Genomic DNA, 19,332 nt, shown 5'->3' on the forward strand with positions numbered 1-19,332 from the left:
ACTGTCAGTTTCACTAAAGAAGCACTCCCTACTATGAACTCGCCTGGTTGACCTCAGCGAGCTGCTGACGGCTCAGAAAATAGGTACACTGGCTGTTAAAGCCAGAATGGTTGGTTAAACCAGCAGTCAATAACCTATTTGCATATGAAAATCACCTGACAACTCCAAAGGGGTTCCCCGTTCACCTGCAAACCTGCTTGGGTGAAACCCGGAAGTGGGTGGGATTATGCTGGGCTCCTGACCTGATGTCACTTTTAGGGGATATAACACACTGCATGCACCCGAACCTGCCTCCCCTTACCTGCTAAAATTCCCCCCAAAGTATCAAAGCACAGGTTATCACTCCATGAAAGAAGCCTCCAGCATTAAATGTATTCTGTTGAGGTCTTCTACCCATCAAAAAAACTGCTATTTTTCCCCCTAAACTCTTCAAAAATTTTCGTTATTCTCTTTCCCAAGCATAGAAATAATATTTGCAGTATAATGCTCACATAGTTTAGTACCGAAGACCAGTGTCAGCCACTCATTAAGGTCCACTTTTAAGAACTCTTCAGACCCTTGTGCAAAGTAGTAACCAAATTACATGCATATGCAGTTCTTAGTTTATTAGCTGGTCAATTGAAAACCCTTGACTGAAAAACATTAAACAAATTTGGGCCTGTTCAAAGTACAAATGTGCAAAATGCAAATTTTAACAGGAATGTCTATGTTAATATCTTGCACGTAAAAACAATGTGTCTAACTACCTGACACACTAAACTCATATCAAATTTACAAAACACAATATTCTAATATAAAGAATGGAAAGGTTCTGAATTTGGACCTTCAAATTGGAATTAGAGAAGTAGGACCTGTTGTACCTTTTGGAAAGGCAGCTACAAAAGAATTGGAAGTTGGGTGTGAATACATGCAAACTACTGGTTCAGCTTGTGGCTTCTATTCTGGTGCAACCAGTATGCTCATGTTTAATCACCAAGTATACTGCTTTTAAGTACATTTGGGGGATGGAACTGGAAAGGTGAATTAAAACAGGGACACTCTGCTGTCCTGGAAAATCGTGAACTGTGGGCGGCACAGTGGCGCAGTGGTTAGCACCGCAGCCTCACAGCTCCAGGGACCTGGGTTCGATTCTGGGTACTGCCTGTGCGGAGTTTGCAAGTTCTCCCTGTGTCTGCGTGGGTTTCCTCCGGGTGCTCCGGTTTCCTCCCACATGCCAAAGACTTGCAGGTTGATAGGATAATTGGCCATTATAAATTGCCCCTAGTATAGGTAGGTGGTAGGGAAATATATAGGGACGGGTGGGGATGTGATAGGAGTGTGGGATTAGTGTAGGATTAGTATGAATGGGTGGTTGATGGTCGGCACAGACTCGGTGGGCCGAAGGGCCTGTTTCAGTGCTGTATCTCTAAAACTAAAACAACCCATTTGATACTGAAGTGATAGATGATTAGTTTACATCTTGTCCTTACACATGGCTTACTCTTCCCTGTAAAATTTCAAAAGGTGGGATTCTCCTCCTCCACAATTTAATATTTTAGCAAACAAATTGGAAATCATTTACTGCAACAGTAGTTCAGAAAATACTTTTAAAGGGGGACTTAGAAAGAAGAGTGAAGTCACTGCTCCTGACATTGCAAATCTTATATAGGAAGTGCGACTGGTCTCAGATTTTTGTGAATGGATGTGGTTCTGCTCCTTAGATTTGTAACACAATGGTGACTGATGGGCTGGAGTGTGAACAGCAGAAAATAAAGTTACTTCAGCTTAAAATCAGAACATTGTCACGTAATGCTTCCTAAAACTAAAAGCTTTAAAACTGTGACTCAAGCCACTTATTTGGGTGAGCAATTCTTATTTTATCAAAATACAAATGTGGTACAATTGTTGCTTTAACTATAAATTAGCAATAAACCTGATTTTCAGTCCATCTGTATTATAGAATCATAAATGTTGCCAAGGGACTTGCTATTACCAAAACCACTTCATTTATAATACACGAGTTCCATGGCACCGAAGCAGAAGTTCAACTTCTGCAAGACCAGTGTTCTGAAGCACAATTAGCAAGTTCCACTGTCGTAACTTACCCAGTGATGGCTGGGGTAGGTACCTATAAGCCAGCAAGGTAAAAATGGCATTCGTCAGCCTTTGCCTTCAGCAACATTTATATAATTTTATTAAATTGATACAGTCAGGGCTACTCCCACAATTTTAGAGTTTTTAGGTGCAACAGTATTTGTAAGTAATCCAAGGGTCTCATGTTTAGGAGTTGCTGCACGTTGGAGACTCACCTTTTGGATAAGAAATTAAACGGAGGCCCAACAGGCACAAAACATTCCACGGCATTATTTGAAAAGCAGGGGAGTTATCCTGGTCAATTTCTCTTCAAAAGATTATCTGGTCATTCAGCTCATTGTTGTTTGTGGGTCCTTACAGCATGCGAAATAGCACTCATATTTCCATGCATTAGAATGGCAGCTATAATTCAAAAGAACTTTAATAGCTGTGAAGTGCTCTGGGTGTCTCGAGGACTAAGTGTTCTGTTATTGAAATGCAAGTTCTTTCTTTCATACATAATAGTGTAACCAAGGGGTGTAACAATACTACCATCTTGTGATCTGAAACAGATATTTGTATCTTTTGCACATTTTCCAATGCATGCTTCAGCAATCTTTTCGAAGGGCAGACCAAGAAACAGAAACTCAGAAATCCAAATATGAATCATTAAGTTGTTTATCCATAGTAAGTGAACATGCAGAGCAACAGTTGTGATCAGGCTCAAATAATTCAAACAATAGAAATTGTCTCCACGTACTGATAAAAAATAATGAACATGTTACTCTTTCCCACATCACTGGGTAGTCTTGATGACAAACAAAAAAAATGGGGATAAGTGACAACTTTGCCACCTGGGCAGTAACCTGGTGGAGCAAATCACCCACACGGTGTTAAACCCTCATTATTTTCATCCCACTGTAGTCATTATCTACAGATGAGTAGAGATGTCTCAATGTCCTGACCAATATTCCTTTTATACTCATCACCAAAAACTTGCCCAACATGCAGTATCAAACTATTCAGCTGCACAACAATACTGTAGATTGTTTCTGGATGTCCAGAGGATAAGGTGTGATACAAGTGTATGGTCTCTTTCCCACTCTGGTTCCTTTAAATTACAAAACTTTATAGGGCTATGGACCAAGAGCTGGAAAGTGGGATTAGGCTGAATAACTCTTTTTTGGCCGGTACAGACACGACAAGTCGAATGGCCTCCTTCTATACAGTAAATTTTCAACATTTCTAACTTTCGAAATCTTCACTGATCGGTAAACAGTTTACCAAGCTGCATCATTTCTCAAACAGTATTTCAATAAAATTCCAACATGTTGAAAGCAGTCACTTATTTTTAATCATATTTCCAAAAAGCTTAACCTTAGAAAAGTGAAAGCAAGAGGATAAGCAGCACCAACCCCTCATGATTTATTTAGCCAAAAAACAACATACAGGGTCACACATGATTTTTAACATGTGGCCATATGACACAGTCTTCAGTCAGACAAAAAGCTCAAAGGTAAAACAAACTTTACTACGATACATCTCAGTAGTTCAATAGAATTGGAGTTATTATAAGTGTTGCCAGTTTTAAAAAGATTTATCGTGACAATTAAAATTACAAGACACTGCAGTTTTAAGTGTGTATGTCAAGAACTATCTAATAGAAGTTTTTAAAGAAAACTGCATTTATGTCTTCAACATTCAACAGAGTGCTGCACAGTAACATCACAGGCTTACATATACATCTACGTCCTTGTGGGACTTCGCTGTGTGCAAACTGGCTGACGTGTTTCTTACACTGCAACAGTGACTGCGCTTCAAAAGTACTTCGTTGGATGCAAAGTGCTTTAGGACGTCTTGATATCGTAAAAGGGGCTAATAAGTGGGCTACACAAGTGTGAGAGACTGATTGTTAATACTGACTGGCTCTCGGCTTCTGCTCCAACTGAAAGATGGCCCAAGTCGGGGCAGAACGCTACTCTGGGCTTGGATCAAGGCCCGGCTTCAGCACAGCTTCCTGAAGACAGCAGCACAAGACTTTTTAAACCCAGGAATCTATAGCTCCATGTGGCTGTTTCACACTTGCCAGCAGGTGCAACGCCGAACGAGACGAAGCCATTCCTTACCTGTGCCCAGGATCACTACATCCAGCTCCGTGGGGAGAGAATCCGCCATCTTCGCACACCACACGTGACTACCAATGTGGAAATGACGACACCTAATCGGCCCCGCACTTCTGTCAATCAACGTAAAATCCGCCCCCACTGCTGCCAATCAACGTTAAATCCGCCCCTCAGCGCCATTACTGCTGTCAATCAACCGGAACACATCCCATTTAGCAATAAATGCCCATAATAAGACGTTCATTTACAATCATTCTCGCAACAAAACATTAAAATGTAATTCTGTTAAGTAGGTGGCATAAAGCAAAGGTGCAACAACTTTCAATCTCTGCACAAATACAAATTCTACAGTAGATAAATGACATATCAGCAGGAATATGAAACCTGGAATCATGAAACAATAGCTATTTTGCAGTTTGAAATGAACGTAGCTGTATTCATTATTTATTAATAAGTCTATCCAACAATGCAACAATGTGACCTCTGTTGATATTTCGCTAACAATCTTAAAAGGAGCTCAATAGTTGCTCCTTAAATTAATTTGCAATCATTCTAAATTCCGAATGATACTTTTAGTTAATCCAGCAAATTTCCGAACAACTTATATTTTTGAGCAAAATAAACTGAATTCAACTGACTTAGACACTCGCGGCAAAAATTGTTACATTGGAATTCCGTCTGGTTATTGATTTTGATTAAATTAAGCGTCTGAAAATTGTATGAAATATGAATAACTTGTTTGGAATAGTTTTCTCCCTTAGACTTGCGATGCAATGTATGAAACAATAATTTATCTAAATCTTATGATACGTTCGTGAAGTCCAACGTGTAAAATTTTAATTCGGAAAATCATATTCCTTTCAATCATAAACATCTTTGTATGTGGGAGAAGTACAAGCAACTTTTTAGCGAAATGTATTGAATTGGAAATGTGAAAATCTAAATTAGAATGTGTTTCAATTAATTATATGATCAAGTAGCCTATACCTTAAACCAACTCTCTCAACTTGTCAATCTGAAAATGTTTCACCTGCTTGTTGAAAAAATATTCCAGGTTTTCAAAGCAAATATGCATGCAAAGTACAGTTACAACTTAATTTTACAGGTCCGGAAATGAAGATAGCTAATGTCTTTTGTTGTATTGCAGTAGTGGCATCGCGCTGTCTGCAAATGTAATTACATTACTTTAAACTCCCTGAACAGCATGACCAGCAACAGTGTGAAAGTCGTATTTTGTTTGAAAGCTAAGACTGCAGAGAACACGACACCGAACCCTTATCTCCTTGAATCAAATGAAAATACTGTACAATTATCGCTTAACATCGGTACACTTGTCAAATTCTTGAGAGGTCTTTTTCAGTAAGTAGCGATTACTCAGCATGCAATTACTTAGGTTAATTTCATTTAATACTTTTCTGAATGAAACGAGAAGATTTGTGTTTTCCAAAGGATTTGGATACGACAAAGTGTACCGAGGTTGGTCTCACAGCGATCTGGCAGAACATGTCCATGAGAAAAGTTAGTTTCCGTTTCCCTCACGCTAATGATATGGCTATTGTTAAAACAGCTGCCCCGCCTTCCTTTTCATATGCATTGGTTTAATATTTATATTATCACACCGCTGCCCTCGGACATCACCGGGGTCTGTGCAACAAGGTTTATATCAATGCGTTTGTACATACAATCTAATTGCAAGAAAGTAAACCAGTGCGCATTGTCCAGACAAGTTCAAAAAAGCTGCGTATAATTTTATAAGGTGGCAAATGCGGCTGGGAAATGTGCTTCCGTCGGCATATTGTCTAAATAAAAGCTTCCTTTAGCAAATGTGGTAAGTAGAATGAAGACATTAGCTTGAATATATTGTTGATCTAACCACCACTTTAGCACGCATGTTATTCTTATCACTAACACGGCAACTTGTCCAAGGTTAACACATCATTGAGGCATTTCCATGTACTATTGTAAATACAAAAGTCTGCTCGCAACGTGTTTAGTCGTATTTTCAAAAAAGGGGCAAAGCCAATAATAAAACTCTAATAATCTCGTAAATGTAATTGTTATATTGGTTATTAGACTGTTAGTACCTACAGTGTAGCAATGAAGTTCAAAGCTTGATCGTTTTCCGTTGTGTTCGCATTCTGAATTTATAAGAATTGCTTAGACGCCATGACCCTGCGTTATTAACAGAAAGTTTAAAATTAAAATATCTGTGATCCTTTAGAATTTCTGAGAAGGCACCTAATTATAGTACATGTATACTGGTCAGGAGTGATAAAAATAAGGTAAAAGCCCTGGGCTGAATATATTTTAGCTTGATTTATTTCACTGATAAGAATACTGTTGTCAAAAGTTTTATTAACGCAAGTGTCGGTATTTGGGAAATGAAAACTGTCCACTTTCCTGTAACAAAGTCTGAGTCAGTAATGCTGAATCTTCACGCAAAAGTTTTGTAATTCTATGTACTGTAACAGTCGCAACCAATGGATATAATTCTACAAAATCCTATCCAAGTTTAAGGAAATTATAAGAAATGGGGGAGAAGCGATTATGTTAATCCATTCAAATACGATTTATAATTACAGCCGTTGCTATCGTTACAAATTATCTTTCCATCATTCACAAAACACTAGCTAATATCTGCTGTAACAGGTATTCGTTTGCTATTATATAAATACTATTGGTGTATTATCCACACAATACATATACATGCCTAAACACAGATTATTGCTCAATTCTGTAATTACCAGGGAAGCTGACATACCAGTGTGATATTCCAGTCTGGTCTATGTTTATTTTGATTTCAAAGGACGAAGATACAAATGATCTTCTGATAGCTACTTCTGCGTAACTTAAACGTGTGGAATCCTTGCATCTTATTCCCGAATCGTCCTACAAAACTTCGAATTCTCTCTATTCTTAGATAATATGCCATGTGCTGGGTTAACAATGATGCGTGCTTACTTAAATACACACTTGCCATTTGAATTCAGCCTCCAATATTAATCTGTGGTTTGCGTCAGTAGATTAAAAATAAGCATGTAATATTTGTACGGCTATTGACAGTCCCAAAGCGCAACAGTGTCCTCATGGCGCCCAAAGCAATTCTTCTGGCGTCGAGGCCTTTCCTCCGCCAACCGCAACACCGCCGACACCATGCAAAAAGATATAATACGGCGGGCGCTAGAAATCTGAAATAAAAACAGAAACTGCTGAAAACACTCAACAGGGCTGGCAGCATCTGCGGTGAGAGAAACAGATTTTCAGAAGGTCATCATCCTGCAAGACTAACTCTCCACAAATGCTGCCAGACCGACTGAACGTTTTCAGCATTGTCTTTTTTATTCCTTGCAAAAAAGATGTCAGCGAAGCTCTCAAAGTAAAGTCGAATTACAGAACAGAATTTTTGTGAACATTTTACCCGCGCGATGGTGTTAGGATTTCGATCTTGAGCACGGCACCAATGTTAACTGGATCTGGATCACATCAAGTCGCGGTTCATTCCTATTAAAATGAAAAAAAGTGTATTTTCTAGCATTTCATCTTAAACAAGACGTAAGATTAACCATAAGGCTTCAACGTTGTGCGGTTTAAAGACGAGACCAGGTTTATTCAATAACTCGTCGGGGGCTGCATATTTCTGAATTAAGTTTCGGATGACCCAAACACAAGGCGGCATCTGAAGATCTGAAGCTGCAAAAACAGACACGTTTCACATTTGTTTAACCTTGTTTGATCAAATGTTCTTTTACATTATGTTGACATGAATGTGCATCCTAATGATTTTATTGTGTGTGTACCATATGTGACATTACGGTAATACATCAAAGAAAAATGCAATCTTTGAATGTAAAGCTGAAATGCGGTGTCGTTCAAAGCCATATATTTTTCAGACAAAAATAAATAAAAAATGGAAATGCTTGAAATCAGCCAAATTCTGCGGTCTTAATAGCTGTCTTTTAAAACGTCCACACACTTCAAAAATTTCCCCCCATCAGAGCCTCTTTAGAGAAGAGGATGATGAAAAATTCATTCAAATCTGTGCTTGCATGAGTGAACTTAGACATTTGATATTTTTTCAAAGAAGCATTTATCGAACAGGAGACCGGAATAAGAAAATTCCCAAGTGTGATGTGGAAAAAATAAATTTTGGAACCTCGACAAACTTTAGGAAACTTGGGAGGGAGTATAGCTTTAAACCCAAACGGAACAGCTCTTGTCCATTCACTGATTTATTGATGCATGCTTAGCACGTACTTCAGTGAAGGGTAGCAGCAAGCCCCACCCCCGAGCCCTGATTGGCGAAATTACAACGCGAACGTACAATTGCGAAGGTCCCCGGAGCAGCGAGGCAGCGGATTGGATGCTGGTGGTGTCAGTTACACAAGGGGGCGTGGTCGATGAGAAGAGTGGGTGACTGCAGCTTCTCTCACTCATTTCTTTACTACGTTGCACAGATACACTGAGAGACACGGAGACGCAGAAAGTACATGTGGAAAAGTGGCCATGGCTGTGTCAGCTCCCGTTATCCCGCCACCCCCTCTTACACCCACCTCTACCCCCTTAACAGGAGGCTTGTTCCGGACCGATTCTGTGTACACCAGCCCTTCTGAATCTCCCAAACTCAGTAACATTAATAACAATATCAACAGCGGCAACGAGTGTAAGATGGTTGAGCTTCGTGGAGTCAAAGTGGCGTCTTTCAATGTGGAGGGGCAGGAGCTGATCTGCCTCCCGCAGGTTTTTGATCTCTTCCTCAAGCATCTGGTGGGCGGTTTGCATACGGTTTACACCAAGTTAAAGAGACTGGATATAACGCCCGTGGTCTGCACCGTGGAACAAGTCAGGATCCTCCGAGGACTCGGAGCCATCCAGCCCGGAGTCAACCGTTGCAAACTCATATCCAGGAAAGACTTTGAAACTTTGTTCAATGATTGCACCAACGCAAGGTAAGCTCAATCTTTTTTTTTGACTTTCTCTTTCCACTCAATACTTTTTTTCTTTCATTATTTCCACCCATCTCCCCTTCCCCATTGTCACCTGTTTGAGAAATTTCAGCTACTGGTCAGTGGGAGGTTTTTAATGATCAAAAACATCCTGGAATTCTCACTTGGAGACAGATCCCTTCGGTCTTGAAAACTGGTGCGTAACATTATAGACAAAAAGAAATCACCAGCCCTGGCATTTAACATAATTTGCGAACTCCTCTGTCCGTTCCCAGTCACGTTTCAGTTTCACTCACCCGCCCTCCCCATGAATCCTCTTTATATTATTGCAACCATGGAACCTACAACAGTAAAATGAATGTAATTACAGTTATCCAATATGAAAACATTTTCTAATTATATCTATTCATCGTTTTACAAGGAACATATGATACCCACCGTGGCACGTACGTGATAACATCACTATTGCTTGCGTGATACATGTGTGAAACTAACACAAGTGTGGCTGTCCACGCCAGCGCAATAGTCTTGATCGCGCAAAGTTAAACCAGGCAGCTAAAGGTGGTTGATTATTCCAGAATTTACCATCCTAAGACACCGTAACATTCCTTTCATTTGCTAGCGATCGGGGATCAGCGCCGCTTTGCTGGGGGTTGTGTGTTTTCTGTTTCAGCCTGCAGGACTCGCTGTTGTCATTTCTAATCAGCAAAAACAAAAAAAAAACTTACTACAAAGTGCTAAGGACATTCACAATTAGCAGATAATTCGACATGCAGAATAGACAAAGGTACCAAATTAAAGCGCGGCTTGATTTATCTGGTGCACTTTTTTGTTCCATTTGAATTGATCGCGAATTAATTTTCCGGAGCGTCTTTTCAAACTGCAGATGTTGCAGTTTGTACAATAAATCAATGGGAGCAGATCTAAATGAATCGCCTCGGATATGGATTCTGTGCCTGTTTTGATGTCTCTGTGTTATTTCTTAGCTTGTTATCCTGACAGATATATAAATGGTAAGCATGTATTGCCAACTAGGTTTCTGCGAAACTATAACTTTGCAATTGACTGACCTGTCAAACTCATTGAATTAAAACAAAACTTTTCAGATCAGTAATGATAGGCGAGTAAAACAATCCTTTATGATTCCTTGCTTTGAAATTGATCTGCAGGTTTTATTGCATTCATTATTTATTGAAGAACTGCAAGCTAAACATAACGTTAAGCTATTTTGCACTTAGGGACTGCATTTAGGAAATTGGATGGAAATTGCATTACTGATGAACATCTGTGCATTATTCCACTGTTGTATTGTTATCCTTGGGTGTAATGGCTCAGCAGTATTTTCCACCATATAGTTTCTAGCCGCATGTCATTCTACCTTTTGCAAAGTACATTTCGGAAATATTCCGTCAGTGTCACAGATGGACTATATTTATTAGTCATGTTGAAAAGATTATTGTCTTCAAAAATTAATTTTTCATTTGCCTCCAGCGGAGGTTTAATAGAGTACACACGCTGTTTGCAGAAATATTGTTTAATCACATTAATATCACAGCCTGAGGAAGGAAGATAATTGTACAAATGCATATAGAAATATGCATTGCTAACTTTTTATGATTAAATTATGTAAATGACCCATCTACCATCCTTCGGAGCACTAATCATCTAATTAGGAGTGATGTCTTGAATAGATGTTTCTGAATCTGGATATAGGCAATCGAGAATGCATAAAATTGGAACTGACATTCATAATTCCAGAAAATAGCCTGCAAGAGAAGCGTTAACCGATATACAAATGTACAAGTTAATAAAAAATAGAGGCTAATTGAGCTTCATCACTATTTCTTTAAGTACTGCCTGTATGAAAAACAAATGCCACATATCTGACCTTTCCAGGTGTGCCACTTTTGGGAGTAAGGTAGCAGTCAGATTAATATAAATAGTACAGGATTCTTCCTGTGATGAATACTGAATGAATTATAATGCACCATATCCATATACACAAAACTGTTTATTTCTACAACAAAATTAATGAAGTTTGGAAAGATTTAATATTTTTAGAATTATTTGATATCTTGCAGAATTTGAAATTTTGACTAAACTAGTTGAGAAATAGAGGTCCAAGTTAGTAACTTACCCGGCATTAATCTATGTAAATAGTAGACAATACTGTTAACAGGATTGAATCAAAGTATATTTTGTACACTGATTGCAATATACTCTGTTAATTTTCATTTGCCTACAGTAAATAGAATGTCAAATGTGTCATGGGGAAATAAATACAGTGAAGTTTAAAAGGAGACATGATGCCCCAAAGCATCACTCAGTGGATTGATTTATCTTGCGTGGTATAATGACTGCAGATGTGGATCTGTTATTCTAGATGAGGAATGAATTTGATGAGCTGATAGCACAAGCCAAGAAGCGTGGTTTTAATTACTGATGTGGAATTTATTTGTGAAGCACAAATGATTTACTACATTACTTTTCTGTTATTGGCAGATGACCTTGCCCTTTACACCAGAACATTGCTCTTGGATTAATAAAAAAAGGCACTTTTGAGGGCACTACCATTTGATATAAGCCAGTTGGTTGGTATGGGTCAGTAAAAGTAACCTGACTGACATATTGCAATTGTAACTGACTGGGGCTCAATGGTACTGTGCAGTGTGAGTTTGGTGGTTGTGATGGTGGGGTTGAAGGGAAGGGGGCCATCATTTAAAAGGGGAAGTCTGTATCGGGCTCATTTCAGATTTAATGTCTTTCAGAATTGTTCTGGGTGCTCAAATAAAATGAAAGAAATTAAGGAACATGAAGGAAAGCATGCAGAACATTTTTATTGCTTTCTTTGAAGCCACAATAGGAGTAATCTATACCCCTGATGTAATTTCCAGAGTGTGGGTAGGTTTCAGAACACCTGGCTTACAGTTTCGGCACAGCTGATAAAATAAAGTTAAATTTTAGATTCATGTGGCAGCCTGAAGAGAAGAAAAATAACATGAGGGTTTCTTTTGTAAACACAATAGATGGAGTAGGGAGATAAGGGTCTCCCGAGCTCTTTAATCATTCTTTGTTAGATAAGTTACTTTAAGGGATCAAAGTATCTGAAATGGGAGATTTTTTCTGATGATTTGTAATGCTTATCCAACTAAGAGGTTCTGTGTGTAAGCCTATAAAATGATGACTCTGGATTTTGAAACTTACATTTTATTTCTGAATCACATACAACATTGGATATTGTGTTATTATCTAAATAATACTTTGGCTCCTTCACTTGTGAAATATCGTAAAAAAACATCCGTGTGATACACCCATTGTTATAATATGCTGTCTGCTTTGTCCACAATAATAGAATTGTGGAGAAGGTTTGTTGTATAAGATCAGCTAAATTAAAGGATCTTTACCTCAGAAACATGTAGGAACGCATTGTGTGGGTTGCCTGTATTTTCTTTAAAGCCACTGATAATTGCTGATTATAATTTCTTAGTGTCACAGATGTTATAAAACACAGAGTTATGAATAAAAGACAAGATGAATTCCTATCTGACAAGACTACAGTAACCATTACAAATTATCGTTTGAATATTGTAAATGATGTTGCTAAAGTGGTGTATTATGGAATTTTCAGTCTTGTGCATAAATGTTTGGCTTTAGAATTTAAAGTGCAGAAACATCTTGATTAACACAGTAATATACAAGATGCAAGCGTTTTGTGTTAACCAAGTAAATTAGTTTAGACACTTATCTTGTAACATTTGTGTTAATTTTTAGGACCCAAATGATTTTTACCAAGTACCATAAAGTAACTACATTTTAAGCAGCAGTCAGGAAACAGTTGGGATTCTTAAGGATAGCTGAACATTACTAGACAACTTTAGGTCAAAGTTCTCAATCCTCTTTTTCCGAACGCCGTGCTTTCTGTTTGCCTGCCCCAATGACTGTGGTAACTACAGAATTATAAAATGCTTCTGATTTAAACTAATGGTTACTTAATAAGAACCTATAATTATCTATCACAGTTAAATCAGAAGCCATATAATAATGTCACAAAAAATTCACAAAAAAGGACTTTGCAGCTACTATGGGTCAGAATAATGTGTATAAATACCTCTGGAAAAAGTAAATGCGATTTCGAAAAACAGCAAAACCATTGACCTGTCTGGGTAGTAAAGCAGGAGATTTGCATCAATTTGGTATAAGTGGCTGATTGCAAATCTTCTGTGAATCTTAACTGTAAGCCATCAGTTGATGTATGTGCCAGGCAACTGATTTAATTCCAGTTGGCATCCTTCCATCGATGAAAGTTGATGGACATGCAGCAAACAATCCATTTAGGTGGGGTATCTTCTCTTTGTGCACCTTTGCTGATGGCTGTGAAGGCCAATCCTTGAGAGGCAGGTTCTGCCACAAGTGTCACACATGAAACTGCCAAATGATGCTGTGAGTTGTTGTTTTTGGCATTGGCGCCTGTTACCAAGCCGTTGTAGCCACTGCTCGTCGTGGTAGTGCCTGCCAGTCTACAGGATGTAGCGCCATTTCCCTCTTTCACCAGCTAGTGACTCCTAGGTGCAATAGTCGACATTTAGGGCCTTCATGTCACGCTTGCAAGCATCCTTGAAGTGGAACTTTGGGTGCCCCAGCTACCTCGCCATACAGAAGGTCCTAGGGAACACGACCGTCATCCATCCTGCGGATGTGTCCGACCCACCGAAGCCACTTCTGTTTTAATTAGTGCCAACACACTTGGGAGCTCTGCCTTTGAGAGGACTGCCACATTTCCTGCCAGGATATACCCATAATGTGCCACAGACAGCGAAGATGGAAATTATTGAGCTTCTTTTCCTGGTAGCTGTAAGTCACCCATGCTTCACAGCCATTCGTTTAATATGCCCTGCCTTATAAACAGACTTGGGGCAGCCCTCTGTTTAAATCCGGTCACAAAAATCACACTGAGTTCATGTTATTTTGTCTCAAACTGAATGTAGCCTTTATTTACTCAAAATAAAAACTGAAGATCTAATCCTTCAGCCATCCTGGCTATGGAATGAAGAATTAATATGCGCCGCTTGTACTGATGAATAATTTGGCAGATATTTTCACAAACACATTGTTAACCTAAAGACAATTGTCTGTTTGGTATCACATTTGTATTTTGTTTTCATTTTCAATTGGTTACTGTGGATAAACTCTTGAGTTTCACTGTCATCTGCCTTGGAAATCCTCAGCTCCAAAGTTTTGATAAGCTATTATCTTATAAGAAAAAACAGTGATTCAGTCCTATTATTGGCCTTACATTGACAAAATAAAAACAAGAAAAAAAATACAATTGTGAGACTGGATAACCTCAGTTTAAATGCTAAAGATACATTTGTGAAACTATGTGCCAAATCTGCACTTACTACAGGACTAGATATATTATAACATATAATCCTCCAAGACACAATCTTGCTACAGGTAGTGATGGAGAAATAGAAATTAGTTGATATAAACCCATGGACACTGCAAACAATTAGATACTGAATTAAAATTTCTCACACTAAATAACCCAACTAAATGTATTAAGATCCAATTAATAAAATTGAACTGATAAATGCAGAGAAACAGATTGTGTCATTGAAACTGTTCCAGAAAAAATGAGAAGTTGCTTGCTGCCACTATGTTGGTTGCTTTTGTGTTGCCTCCATATTTATAAGTATCCAATTGTGTGTTGTTGACAATTTCTTTCCTCAGGACAATTTCAGATTTGTGCAAAAAAAGAGCAAACAATGACAGAGCAATAGCTTTTAGACAATATAATTAACTTATAATGTAGCAGTGAGTAGTTTAATAAATTGCTAATTATAACAAAATAGTAATTTTTAGCATGCTTTCCAGAATGTCACTGTCATCACATTTATTTTTATTCTTTCATGGGATGTGGGCATCGCTGGCTAGGACAGCATTTTTTACCCATCCATAATTGCCCTTCAGAGGTGGTTGTGAGCTGCCACCGTGAACCGCTACAGTTCATGTGGGGTGGGTACACCCACAGTGCTGTTAGGAAGGGAGTTCCATGATTTTGACCTAGCGACGGTGAAGGAATGGCGATATAGTTCCAAGTCAGGATGGTGTGTGGCTTGAAGGAGAACTTGCAGGTGGTCGTGTTTCCATGCATTTGCTGCTCTTGTCCTTCTAGGTGGTAGAGGTCACGAGTTTGGAAGGTGCTGTTGAAGGAGACTTGGTGCGTTGCTGCAGTGCATCTTGCAGATGGTGCACACTGCTGCCACTGTGCGTCAGTGGTGGAGGAAGTGAATATTTGTGGATGGGGTGCCAACCAAGTGGGCTGCTTTGTCCTGGATGGTGTCAAGCTTCTTGAATGTTGTTGGAGCTGCACCCATCAGGCAAGTGGAGAGAATTCCATCACACTTCTGACTTGTGCCTTGTAGATGGTGGGCAGGATTTGGGGAGACAGGAGGTGAGTTACTCACTGCAGGATTCCTCATCTCTGACCTGCTCTTTTAGCCTTGGTATTTATATGGCTACTCCAGTTCAGTTTCTGGTCAATGGCAACCCCCAGGATGTTGATAGTAGGGTTTCAGTGATGGTAATGCCATTGAATATCGAGGGGAGATGGTTAGATTCTCTCTTGTGGGAGATGGTCATTGCCTGGCACTTTTGTGGTGCAATTGTTACAGGCCACTTATCAGCTTGAACCTCGATATTGTTCAGGTCTTGCGGCATTTCTACACAGACTGCTTCAGTATCTGAGGAGTCACGAATTGTGCTGAACATCAGTGAACATCCCCTCTTCTGACCTTATTGAAAGAAGGTCACTGATGAAGCGGCTGAAGATGGTTGGGCCTAGGATACTACTCCTGAGGAACTCCTGCAGTGATGCCCTACAGTGATCTCCAGTTGATTAAGTGGAAGTCAAAGAGTAAACAGAATTTTAAAACCTAGATTTGTCAAATTTGCTTGGTGTGCTTTTTAAGCATTTGTCACTGCAATAATTTGTGCATATTTTTGGAGTGTACCAGGAGAGGAATTCATTTCATTAGGGCCTTCATTTATCTGATTGATGTAGAAACAGCCATAATCAATACTTTAAAGACAACACTAAAAATTAACAAGCACACTGTGTAATTGTTCATCTTACAGCATCTTGCATGGCAGTAAAACAATAGATTTGTGATCAAATTCGAATTACACTGTTTGTAGGTAGTTATTGCAGTATTATGACCCATCTGACCATTTTTGTTTCTGTCTAGTATTTGAATACATTCTGATAAAAGCTGCTTCAGGAACTCAAAAGTCCTAATTATTATTCTGTCATTCAAATTAAATGATTGTAATCCTAAATGGTGCCTTGCCTGAACTATGCAGATAGTACAAAATAGATCTCTCTTTTACACTACTTTTCACTTTGAAATATTTATAATCCACCAAACATTTGTTCACCTGAATATTCAAAATTATCTTTTAGGAATGCCAAAAGACTTAAGTCAGTGGTGTTTAAAATTCAGGAAAGTAAATCAATGTTATTAATAAAACTTTCAGAAACTGCAATAATTTAAAACAGTGCTATTGATCTGTCCAAATGCATCACTAGTTTACAATGTCAAAAGACATCTACTCCTTGAACCAGCTCCTGGTGTATTTTAAGACATCACGTTCAGCCTTGGTAAAGGCCAGTCTGTGCTGTTTTCATGCATAGAGTATTATTGCCTGTGGAGAAAATTTATGACTCAAATGTTGATTTTTCAGCCTGCATGTAAGGCCAGCGAATGAGGCAATAAATATGTCATTCTGATCAGGCAGATCACTTTTGAGTGTTGGTTATATTGGAAATATATGCAGGGTTAAACAGTAGCAGGAATGAAGCCAGACCCTTTGCTGATATGATACTGGTTGTCCATGAAACACTACCATTCATATCAGGCAATGACTAATCAGTATAACTGTTCCATTTTGTGTTTGACATGAACAGAAGCTGCTGTACATAAAATTGTTCCAGATAATGTTCTCATCTATTTAACTCTTAGCACAGTTCAATTACATCATAAATATAAAAGTGGGAATCAATGTAGCTGTTACATGATGCTATTGTATTTTTAAAAAAATTATTAGAAGATTTTGCTTTTCCACTCTAGAAATTTCTAACAGGGGTCTGGCAGACTAAACTGGTAGCCACTGTTGGCAGCCTTTCCATTCACTCTAATGACCATTTCAGTGACTCAAAGTCCAGACAGCCACGCAACCCAGACCAACATCATATTCAAATACGACAAAAGAGTCTATGACTCCGTTAATCTCTTTGGTTGTTCGCTAATGATATTCTTGGCTGTGCTAGGTGGGAAAAAACTGCTTTAGGATAATCGGGCAATTTTAAAGAAGAATATTTTTGCATTAAAAATCTACTTGTTATGATTTAAATAAAAAGCATTATAAAACAAGGTTTTATCATGATTTATAATTTTAACATGTCCTCTTCAAGTGACTGAACCGATAGATAATATTTCTGTGTTGAAGTCCAATAACGTTTATTGTATTCTGTTTAGAGGGTGCACAGATGCGATGCAGCTTTTAAAACTTTGACAAACAACAAGATTCTGATTGGAAGTGTTTACTAAGATTCCAGTCAGATGTAGTATCAAGACCTTAAAATTCTAGGCAGATGTGCTTCATCAGGTTTGATGATTCCGGTTACATTCAATATTTTAGTTATGTTTTCATTTTTTCTCACCAATAAACACACCATTGCAAATTACATGTAAGAATTAAGATTATAATGCATACAACATTACAGAACTAATAAACTAGGAATATATAAACAAAGGCAAACATTGAGCCAACAGATAAGAACTAATAGTAAATTGTTAACAGAATTAGAAAAATGATTTCACTTGAACTACTAACATGATAGATTTCTGTCTAGTTTCTCAAAACCCATCCAAATTGGGTTTGTTTAGTTTCTATGAAAGATGTCAAGCTAACATTCCAGAATGCTACAATAGGTATTAGCTAATTTCTGTTTTTGCCCATTGAAATCAGATTTAGTGACATCATATTGTCTGCAAGGATAATTAACATTAGGTTAAAGTGTATGGTCAGTTATAATATAAAATCAAACATCTGATCTAAATGTTAGGTTAAAAAGTTACCTTTTATGTCAACTCCTCTCATTATTTGTAAATGCCCTGTGTTTAAAAAAAAAATTCCTGTGGGTCCCATAAGACTGTAATAGGTTCATGAAAAAAGCCCACAGGATTTTACTGCCTAAATTGCACATCTATAATATCTAAAAGGAACTGTATATTGCTTGATAGCTTTTTCACATGAAACTACTATCTGATGAACCTTCAGTGTGAGAACAATGAAAGAATGGTTAATTTAGAGATTTCTTTGGTTGAACACTATGGTATTTATTGAATTTTTTTGACATGCATCTGGAATACACATTTTGTTGCTTCTATCAAAATGGAGAGAAGAGCTTGCTGGAGAGAAGATCAGTCAAAACTTGATACTTCTTCCCACTTCTTTCTGGTTTTTGGCAAAAATGAAAGTTCAAATGCTGGTAGTTTTGTCTCCAGTATTCAAAAACTACAGGGGGAGTTGAAATGCTGGAGACTTCAGCAAAGAGCTATAGGACAGGACAATTGGAGAAAAAAGAACCTCTCGCAATTTTTTTTTGTGAGGGTCAGCGTGTCACCAGCTGTTAGGTGCAGGAAAATGTCTTAAATTGTGCATGTAGGACTTTCCCCCCATTGTGTGTGTTTGTTCAGAATATTTAAAACCAACCAACCGAATATTTTGTGATGGTCCTGCTAAAAGTCAGCCCAATTATGGGGAAATCTTTGGTTGGCTGAGTTTGAATTTGTGAAATTGACTTAATAAGAATGTCAGTTTGAAAGGAGATACGGCAGCTTTAACTGCAGCCTCATCTTTACAAATTACATTGGTTAATTAAATTATTTCAATTACTTGAAGCCAGGTTTATTAGACGATGAACCCAGAGAGTTTCACTAACACTGAGATAAAAGGAAATTTGTCTGTTGATGCCATTGTTTAGTTGAAGCTCTTTGGCGCTGACAGATGTCCTATAGCACCATCAGGGCAGGGAGGCCCCAGTTAAAGTAATGGATAGCAGTCTCATGTAAAGATTGGTCCATTACAAGGATGGATTTTCAGCAGGCTATAAATCAGTGCCTGACTCATTTTCTTTCCCAGCACAGAGA

General features: G+C 38.3%; 2 protein-coding genes across 3 annotated transcripts in view; one reads left to right on the plus strand and one right to left on the minus strand.

The window, feature by feature from the left end:
* The window catches only part of chm (CHM Rab escort protein), a 152,473-nt gene extending 142,845 nt beyond the window's left edge, over positions 1 to 9,628 (minus strand). Inside the window, exon 1 of one of the 2 annotated variants that reach the window (XM_068047686.1) lies at positions 9,557 to 9,628. In XM_068047686.1, the coding sequence (XP_067903787.1) occupies positions 9,557 to 9,578 (22 nt within the window). In that variant the 5' untranslated portion in view covers positions 9,579 to 9,628. Of the gene's footprint in view, positions 1 to 4,178; positions 4,273 to 9,556 lie in introns of those variants that run through there. The other variant, XM_068047685.1, reaches the window with a different exon arrangement.
* Positions 8,610 to 19,332, plus strand: part of LOC137377723 (dachshund homolog 2-like) — a 408,325-nt gene continuing 397,602 nt past the window's right edge. The window contains exon 1 of the mRNA XM_068047687.1: positions 8,610 to 9,121. Within this exon, the coding sequence (XP_067903788.1) occupies positions 8,679 to 9,121 (443 nt within the window). The 5' untranslated portion in view covers positions 8,610 to 8,678. The remainder of the gene's footprint in view (positions 9,122 to 19,332) is intronic.

The sequence above is a fragment of the Heterodontus francisci genome, chromosome 15 (assembly GCF_036365525.1).
Source record: "Heterodontus francisci isolate sHetFra1 chromosome 15, sHetFra1.hap1, whole genome shotgun sequence".
Lineage (NCBI taxonomy): Eukaryota > Metazoa > Chordata > Chondrichthyes > Heterodontiformes > Heterodontidae > Heterodontus > Heterodontus francisci.